The 9796-nt window shown below is 35.6% G+C and overlaps 1 protein-coding gene and 1 pseudogene across 2 annotated transcripts; one reads left to right on the top strand and one right to left on the bottom strand.

The window, feature by feature from the left end:
- Positions 1–239: 239 nt before the first annotated feature.
- LOC107770091 (chalcone isomerase-like protein 2) lies at positions 240–2863 on the bottom strand. 2 transcript variants are annotated; one of them, XM_075225712.1, is made up of 6 exons: positions 2652–2863; positions 2443–2529; positions 1740–1895; positions 1217–1443; positions 663–765; positions 387–524 (listed from the first exon to the last, which is right to left on the bottom strand). In XM_075225712.1, coding segments are annotated over exons 1-5 (528 nt in total). In that variant the 5' UTR covers positions 2653–2863; the 3' UTR covers positions 387–524; positions 663–708. The 2 variants fall into 2 exon arrangements, with proteins under 2 accessions (XP_016444841.1, XP_075081813.1); XM_016589355.2 differs by lacking the exon at positions 663–765 and having other exon boundaries at positions 240–524; positions 2652–2859.
- A 1880-nt stretch (positions 2864–4743) lies between these two features.
- LOC142166127 (uncharacterized) lies at positions 4744–7171 on the top strand (annotated as a pseudogene).
- Positions 7172–9796: the final 2625 nt, after the last annotated feature.

Below are 9796 nucleotides of genomic sequence, written 5' to 3'. Positions count from 1 at the left end.
TACAACAACAAATAAACCTAGTGTAATTTTACAAGTGAAATCTGAGTAGGATAGTGTATACGTAGATTTTACCCCCTACCTTATGAATATAGAAGGGTTGTTTCAGATAGACACTAAGCTCAAGGAAATCACAATCACAATAGTATTAAAAAAGAAATACGACAATGGAGAAACCACTAAACGCCCTTAAACAATTTCTTGAGACTAAAAAGGAAAACATGTCAATATTGCAAACAAGCTAAATGAACTTCTATTTTATTAATTTCAAACACAAATATTCAAAGACAGGTCTCCATTAGGTTATACAAAAGCCAACATGACCAAATAACAAATGAGGACAACATAAACATAACATGTTTTCTTTACTTAGATAATTCAGCAGAAAGGTTGTGGGCCAAAGAAGAAATAGTTGTAGGAGATACTCCTCTACTTCCACCTAAGTACCATTTCTTCATCATTTCTACAACATTTGCATTTTCCACTTTAATTTCAGAGTCTTCTTTACCTTCTGTTGCGAACGAAATCTGTTAAAGTCATAAACAAACATCAATCAGCCAAAATCAGAAACTGATTTAAAGGGCAGCGTGTGCAAAAGGCATCACGCGTCTACGCAGGATTCGAGGAAGGATCGCATCCCAAGGAGTATGATGTAGACAACCTACCCTAATGTAAACATTAGTAGTTGTTTCCACAGCTCGAACCCCTGACCTATAGGTCACATAAAGGCAGTTTTACCGTTGCTCCAAGGGGTGTGATGTAGATAGCCTATTCAAATGCAAGCATTAGTAGCTATTTACACGGCTTGAACCTCTGACCTATAGGTCTCACGGAGACAACTTTACCGTTGCTCCAAGGAGAGTAATGTAGACAGTCTGCCCTAATGCAAGCATTAGTAGCTGTCAAACCCCTGACTTGTAGGTCACACGGAGACAACTTTACCATCGCTCCAAGGGATGTGATTAAGATAACCTACCCTAATGCAAGGGTTAATAGCTATTTTCACAACTCGAACCCCTGATATAGGTCATACGGAGTCAACTTTACGTTGCTCCAAGGAGTGTGATGTAGAAAGCATACCCTAATATAAGCATTAGTAACTATTTTTACGGCTCAAACCCCTGACCTATAAGTCACACAAAGATAACTTTACTATACTCGAAAGCTCCCCTTTAGAATTAGAAAATGACTTGATGATATTAATTCATATGTATCTTACCTTTGCAATGCCAGAAGTAGCTGGAAAAGAATATGTTATAACTGAACTTTTCTTGAAATACTTAGACTGGAAAAATTCAACAATTTTCTCAAGTGCTTCTTCTTCCTCTTCTTCATATTTATCAACTTCAGCTAAACGGTCGCGTACAGCACTCTCTAGCTGCACTCCATATTGTGAACCTTTGATTTCTTTAATCACAACTACTCTCAAGAATTTATCAACTGGAGCTGCAAATTGACATTTAAACTATTTTATTTATACTCATTTATCTCTTTTTAGATTTTTATCTTAAAGTCGACAACCAGGGGCGGAGCTAGTAGCCCAGATACGGGTTCGGCGTAACTTTTGTTCTAATAGTATAATTGTATTAAGAAATTCATTGAATATAAAAAATTACTAGTAAGTTTAAAACCCAGTTATGACTCGTTTTGAAATTAAGAACTCATAAAATTAAAATCCTGGCTTCGCCTCTGTCGACAACTTATGAAAAACAAGAATATAAAGTCATTAGTGAAGATTTTACCATTAACAATAGCCTCAAAGAAGTCATCATTTTCAGTTAATTCAGTTCCTGTTTTGCCCTTCCACTGCTGCAAATGAGTCACAATTTCTGGATCCAAGTAAACTCCAATTGCAGTGAATTTAATTTGGAGAAAGTGTATCTCTATATCAGTTATTCCTGACAAAATATTTAGAACCAGTAAGATTAGTAACCCGAAAAATAAAAATATGTACCTTATACAACAGGTTAAAATTAATGTCAAAAATTCTTTACACTGCGTAAATAAGTTAAATCCAAATCAAAAGGTTACATCTTAAACTCTGAGGTAGCATTGTCATAGGCTTACATCTTTGTACAAAATTTTAACTAATCATCACAAAGGGATAATATATGTTACTAAATATAAAAACAAAATTTTTACAATTTACCATTCAAAAAAAAAATTAGAACATGGACGACATGCAGCTCTAGAATAAAATAAAAAAAAAAAAGTAATCGGATGCACGAAGCATCTTGCGTTCACACAGGGTCCGATGAAGCACTGCACCCAGGAGTGTGACATAGACAATCTATCTTAACGCAAACATTAGTGGTAGATTCCACGGCTCGAATCCATGACCTATAGGTTATACCGAGACAACTTTATTGTTGTTCTAGGGCTCACCTTTGCAGCTCTAAAATAATGCAATAAAAATAAAGAAGTTGTGGTAAAAGTTTTTTTTACCATAGCCCATCAAAGATAAAGGCTTAGTGTTGATCATGAACTGAGAAGGAAAAGGAAATTCATCCATCATCACTTCGTTCTTTCCCACTGTATACACAAAAATTAAACATTTTTTAGAACAAATACATCAAGAATCTGTTTTACACAACAAATACAAAAGTAATAAAATAAAATTAGAAAAAACGAGAGAAACTTTTAAAATGGCTTACTCTTTATGTTGACTGAGAAAACTCAACAGAAGACTAGGTGATTTTGAGAATGAAATTGTGGAATTAAAAATATGAAAGTAAGAATGATAATAAGTATTTGTGTGGAATATATAAGGGGAAATTTATTAGGAGAACTTTTAGCTACCACTCAATCTACCTTCCAGCAATGAGACTTGTTAGGTACGAGTAGACATTTTTTTGGTCAAAAGAAAACAAGGTTGGCACGAATAATTAGAAAGGATGGTATGAATTTGTAAAATTTATAGCCTATAGTTTTTAGTTCCTAATGACATTTTTTTGGCAGTTATTAGTCAAATCAGTCATTAAGTTGAGGATAATTTGGTTGTGTGTTTCTCTCCTAATCAATGGTTTGAAATAAATAAATAAATGCACTCTGGTGCACAAAATATTTCGCACTCACGCAGGGTATGGGGAAGGGCCGCACTCTTAGATGTGGATAGCCTATTCTAATGCAAACATTAGTGGCTTGTGACACCCTAGGCAAATCTCACATCGACAAAACAAGGGAGAGATGCTGGGTATATAAGTAAACAAGTCCCAAACCATAGTGACGCGTTTTAAAGTCGTGCGAGCCTAGGCCCAAAGCAGATAATATACTAATGGGCTGGGCTGTTACATAGAGTTACTCTGCATGCAACCTTGAACGGTGATGGAGCAAACCTCAATGAGGATGCTGAGTCCCTAAGAGGAGATGTATGTGACACTCTAGACAAATCCCACATTAGCAAAACACGGAAGAGATGCTGTGTATATACGTAAATATGCCTCAAACCCTAGAGACGCGTAAGCCGTGCGGGCCTAGGCCCAAAGCAGACAATATCATTCATAGGTACCAATAAATAGTTCAGAAATAATTTTACCATTAAAATTAATTTTTCATAAAATACAAGAAAAGTTTTATTATATTGGGAAAAGGAAGTGTAATTAAATAAGACACAATGAGAATTGACCTCAGACTTATTATGTGTGAGATTTTTATTGGTACCACGAGACATTAAGTCTCGATAATCAACAATAATTCGTATTTACTTCTAATGCTACTTGACAGTTTATAAAAGAGATTCAAAAATTATTTTTCAAAAGCTTGTATAATAGAGAATTATTTTCTCATTGGGATATTTTACACCAGCATTCAAGGGTGAGGCATAATGCTTTAATGAAATTGATGAAAGTTTGGAGACTATCGTTCAAATTCAACATACATTAAAAATTAAAGAAATTATTAGCTACGTCATCTCATAAGTAAATTAGTACATAAATTAATAAATTCATAAAATATTATCAATATTAACCAAATACTACTAATATTAGCCAATTAGCTATTTGTAGCCAAAAAATATCAAATTTTTATTTTCTTTTGAGTGAGTATTATTGAAATAGAATTTGATGCATTTTAAGGAGGTTGAATTTCTGTTTTGGGATGATGTGGAGTTTTGAGGCGGTTTTGATTGAAAATTCGAAGTAAAAGATAAATAGAAAAAAAGATAATATGTATATCGCAATACATATCATTTCTTTATCACATATGTATCGTATGTGTATCAAATGTGTATCTACTGTATATATGTGAAGAAATTAGACAACTCCCTAACCGTGCACTAAGGGCTTGATCTGTTTTTAGTTGCGTTAGTTAGTGTAGTGTAATTAGTTATTAGTTAATTATGTTGATAGTGGAGGTTAGTTAGACAGCTGGAAACAACTGGCCAATTAGTTGTAACTTGTATATATAGGTGTAGCTAGCTCATTCATTTCACTATTCGATTGATAATACACAGAAAATTCTCCAAACTTCTGCATGTGTTTTCTTCTTTCATCTATGCTTTCTTCTGCTTCAATGTCAATCAAGATCTTAGTGAGTTTCTTCATGGTATCATAACGAGGTCTCGTCGATAAGGTCTAAGGATTGTTCTTTGCGGATTGAAGACGATCAAGAGATTCATCGACAATTTTTTGTAAGAAAACAATTCTTGGACTGAATTGTACCAAACCCTAGATTCACTTGTTAATTCTATTTTTGATTAACGATTCTTCACTGTATATATGAGTTCACTGAATTTGTTGTTGTATAAGCATGGCGATTGAGGATGTATCTGATTTAGGAACCTCTGTTCCAGCTCCGGTGGTGATTGATCATAATCATCCCCCGTATCTTCATCCTTCTAACGCCCCTAGGTCCTTATATGTTGGTATTCAGCTCACAGGGATGGAGAATTACACTTTATGGGATCGAGCAATGAGAGTTGCACTCCTAGGAAAAAATAAACTAGGTTTCATTGATGGTACAATCACTAGAGATATCTTTGGACTAGCTTTAGGATATCAGTGGGATCAGTGTAATGCAATAGTAGTTTCGTGGCTTACTGGAAATATGTGCCAAGAATTGCTAAGTGGAATTCTATTTCGTTCTAATGCACTCTTGGTTTGGAAGGAATTACAGGAGAGGTTCAATAAGGTGAATGGATCATGTTTGTACTCTCTTCACAAGGAGATCTTTACTTTGACTCAAGGAACATCATCTGTGTCAGTGTACCATTCAAGGTTAAAGGATTTATGGTATGAGTATGATTCAATGATGCCACCTCTTTCATGTGACTGTGAGAAATCAAAGGATTTTGTAGTGCATTTGTAATATCAGTGCCTATTACAGTTTTTAATGGGACTGAATGAAGGTTATAGTCAGGCAAGGAGTCAAATTCTAATGAAGTCTGAGGTGATTAATGTGAACCAAACATATGCCTTGATTGTTCAGGATGAGAGCCAAAAACCTGTGGCAGGAAGTAACTATGTTATAGCTGAAACCATGGAATCAACTGCATTATTCACAGCCAGAAACAATGTGCCTAAGCAGAAGAGAAATTGGGGTGTAGAATGTGATTATGTCATGAAAAAGGTCACACAAGGGATGGATGTTTCAAGCTGATGCATTGTGTTTATTGCAACAAGAAGGGTCATCTTAAGGAAAATTGTTACAAACTGATTGGGTATTCTGCAGGTTTCAAGTCCAAGGTCAGAGCTAATTGGTTGATGGGCATTCTCTGCAATTTGAGACTAGTGCAACCAATCAAGGGAACATCAATTCTTCCAACATTGTTGCACCAATGATCACACATGAGTAATACAATATGTTGCTCAACATGCTCAGTAAGGCTTCCACATCTGAAACAAGTGCAAATTTGGCAAGTAAGTATTTCCTTGTTAAAGATAATACAGTATATTGGATGGTAGATACAGGAGCTACAAATCACATGATAGGAAATGAACATTTGTTGTTGGATGATGGTAAAGTAGGAAGTGATGGAAATGTGCAAATGCCCATAGGAGAGTCTGCTAAAATAACAAAGATAGGAAACAGTCCTTTGGCAGGAGGTGATATCCTTAAGGATGTACTTAGTGTGCAAGTTTTAAATTCAATCTATTATTAGTGTCCAAATTGACCAAGGAACTGAATTGCTGTGCAATGTTCTTTTTTGAACACTTTATATTTCAGGATCTTTACACTGGGAAAGTGAAGGCAACTGGTAGTAGAGAAGATGATTTGTATGTACTAAGAAGACACCATAAGGAAGCTGGAATAAATAGAGCAAAGGCTATGGCAGTAGAGTAGATGAAAGAACCTGAGATTTGTCACAGGAGATTAGGCCATGTGCCTATAGCAGTTATTAGAAAAATTTATGGTTTTAGGAATAAAGATGCTTTTCAATTATAGCATTGTGATGTGTGTCCCTTGTCTAGGCAAACAAGATTACCATTCTATGTTAGTACTAGTAGAGTAGATGAATCTTTTGATTTGATACACATGGATGTATGGGGTCCTTATAAGGCCTCAACCTATAATGGAATGAATTACTTTTTAACATTAGTAGATGATCACACAAGATGGACATGGATTTTCTTAATGAGAGTGAAATCAGATGTGTCTGAGTTACTTAAAACATTCATTACAATGATTCTTAACTAATTTGGAAAGATGTTTAAATGTTTAGGTCAGATAATGGATATGAGTTTTTTAACATGTCTTGCAAGGAATTATTTGCACATCATGGGATTTTGCACTAGTGTTCTTGTCCTTATACTCCCCAACAGAATGGAGTGGTGGAGAGAAAACATGGGCACATCCTAAAAACAGCAAGAGCATTAGGTTCCAATCTAATTTGCCAATTCGATTCTGGGGCACATGTGTTGAAGCAGCAACATATATAATACACAGGGTACCATCTACCATCTTGAAAGGTAGATCTCCTTTTGAAATATTATATAACAGTCCACCTTCTTTGGCCCACATGAGGGTGATAGGTTGTCTCTGTTATGCAACTATTTTTCCAAAACATGATAAGTTTGGTCCAAGAGCAGTGAAATCAGTGTTGCTAGGATATGGTGTTCATCAGAAAGGATACAAGCTATTTGATCTATCTAATAAAGTGTGCTTTATTAGTAGAGATGTTATATTTCATGAAAGCATATTTCCTTTCCAGGATAATCATAAAAACCAAAGCTCCTAAAGTACTGACATTACAAAATTGCAGAGGTTTTGTGTAGTGGATGATTTAGATATTATAAGTAGAAGCATTTTGTATGATCAAGATGTTGCAGATTCTACTTCATAGCAGATTCCAGGTGCATCAGCAGATCTTGATAAAGAAAATCATGAATCTCAGGACCCTTATGAAGGTGTGACAGAATTTGTTGAAGACATAGAAGCAGTAGAAGAACATCAAATAACAGAATTGACTGAAAGAAGATCAGGAAGAACAACTAAGCCACCTATTTGGCTTAAAGACTATATGAGGACTGATAAACAATCAGGAGCACATGCTTGTTTGTACCCTATCTCAGATGTCATCGGTTATGACTTCTTATCCTCTAAGTATCAAAGTTTCATCACCAAATTCTCTGCAGACACTGAGCCTAAAAACTATGCAGAAGTAGTCAAGGATGCAAAATGGATAGAGCAATGCAGACAGAGATCAAGACATTGTAATATAATAAAACATGGACAGTGATGCATTTGCCACCAGGGAAGAAGGCTATTGGTTGTCGATGGGTATACAAGATCAAATATAAAGCTACAAGTGAAGTGGAAAGGCTTAAGGTAAGGTTGGTTTCCAAACGGTATAGCCAAAGAGAGGGACTTGATTATCAAGAAACATGCTCCCATGTTGTCAAGATGGTAACAGTGAGAACTGTTATTTCATTGGCAGCAATGTATAATTGGGACATTCATCAAATAGATGTATACACTGTATTTTTGCAAGGTTATTTAACTGAAGAAGTATATATGGAATTACCACAAGGGTTTGCTTGTGAGGGACAACATCAAGTTTGTCGACTTCTCAAATCACTGTATGGTCTTAAGCAAGCTTCTAGACAATGGAACATTAAGCTAACATCTACATTGACAACTTTTGGGTTCTATCAGAGTCACTTGGACTATTCCTTATTCACTAGAAAAGTCCAAGGCAAAATAGTAGTGGTCTAGTTTATGTTGATGACCTAATAATTACAGGAGATGATGCTGCCTTAATACAGAAGACTAAGGAGTACTTATAGCAAGTTTTTAAAATCAAGGACCTAGGGGAGCTTAAGTTTTTCTTAGGGATTGAATTTTCTAGAAGCAAAGAGGGAATTCTAATGCATCAAAGAAAATATGCATTAGAACTCATCTTAGATATAGGACTCCCAGGTTCAAAACCAGTGAGGGCATCTTTGGAGGTCAACAAGAAGCTTACAACATTGGAGTTTGACACTCAGTTTGGTATTGAAGATGTTAAAGTTCTTGATGATCCTAGTTCATATCAAAGATTGATTGGAAGACTTCTCTACCTCACTATGACTAGACCAGACATAGCATCTGCAGTGCAATGCTTGATCCAGTTCATGCATTGTCCTAATACATCACATATAGAGGTTGTCATCAAGGTGATCAAGTATATCAAGCAATCCTCAGGCATGAGGATACTAATGTCAGCAGATGTTTCCTCTCAACTCACAGCCTATTGTGATACTGATTGGGCCTCTTGCCCCAATATCAGGCGATTAGTAACTGGGTATTTGATTAAGTTTGGGAGCTCTTTGATCTCATGGAAGTTGAAGAAACAAATAACTATATCCAGAAGTTCAACTGAGGCTGAGTATCGAAGTTTGGAATCAACAGTTGCAAAAATAGTTTGGGTGACTGGTTTGTTTGAAGAATTGGGGGTGCATATGCAGAAACCTGTGTCTATGATGTGTGACAGTAAGTCTGCGATTCAAATAGCTGCTAATCCAGTGTTTCACAAGCGCACAAAGCATATTGATATAGACTGTCGCTTCATTAGCGAGAAGGTGCAACTTGGACTTGTTCATCTTTTACATCTTCTTTCTTCAGAACAACAGGCAGATATTCTCACTAAGGGTATGGGTGTCACCCAACATCATTATTTGTTGTCCAGTCTAGGCATGAAGAACATCTTCATGGCTCCTAGCTTGAGGGGATGTGTGAAGGAATTAGACAACTCCCTAACCGTGCACTAAGGGCTTGATCTGTTTTTAGTTGCGTTAGTTAGTGTAGTGTAATTAGTTATTAGTTAATTATGTTGATAGTGGAGGTTAGTTAGACAGTTGGCAACAGCTGACCAATTAGTTGTAACTTGTATATATAGGTGTAGCTAGCTTATTCATTTCACTATTCAATTGATAATACACAGAAAATTCTCCAAACTTCTGCATGTGTTTTCTTCTTTCATCTATGTTTTGCCCTGCTTCAATGTCGATCAAGATTTCAGTGAGTTTCTTCAATATACATATACGTGAGATACATGCTTGATACATGTGTGGCAGAGAAATTTTTAAACTCGATTTCAACAACTGATTTTGACTCAAAACTAGTCTAAATCATCTCCAATCTTCCTCAAACTTTACATATTGACTAATTTATACGTTTTCAATGAATTTCAACCATACCCATGAAAAAAGGTCCCTTTTCGCTTAGATTTTTGGATTCTTGTATATTCTTTTCTTTGTGTTTCATCACCTTGTTTATTACCTATCATTGAAATTTTATGTCCTTCTTGCATCTAATGTTTCTGATCACGCTTAAAAATATGGAAAGAGATCTTTGCGTATGATTCTTGGAGAGAAAGAATCCT

The sequence above is a fragment of the Nicotiana tabacum genome, chromosome 11 (genome assembly GCF_000715075.1).
Source record: "Nicotiana tabacum cultivar K326 chromosome 11, ASM71507v2, whole genome shotgun sequence".
In the NCBI taxonomy this organism is placed as follows: Eukaryota; Viridiplantae; Streptophyta; class Magnoliopsida; order Solanales; family Solanaceae; genus Nicotiana; species Nicotiana tabacum.
This window is presented reverse-complemented; position numbering and strand designations above follow the sequence as displayed.

What these genes read in the sequence shown, in the direction of transcription:
- LOC107770091 (XM_016589355.2), bottom strand. An exon ending in TTTATCTTTGATGGGCTATG is followed by an intron (nt 1,896 to 2,442) that starts GTAAAAAAAACT and finishes ATATTTTGTCAG; the next exon opens with GAATAACTGATATAGAGATA. An exon ending in CTACTTCTGGCATTGCAAAG is followed by an intron (nt 525 to 1,216) that starts GTAAGATACATA and finishes TGACTTTAACAG; the next exon opens with ATTTCGTTCGCAACAGAAGG.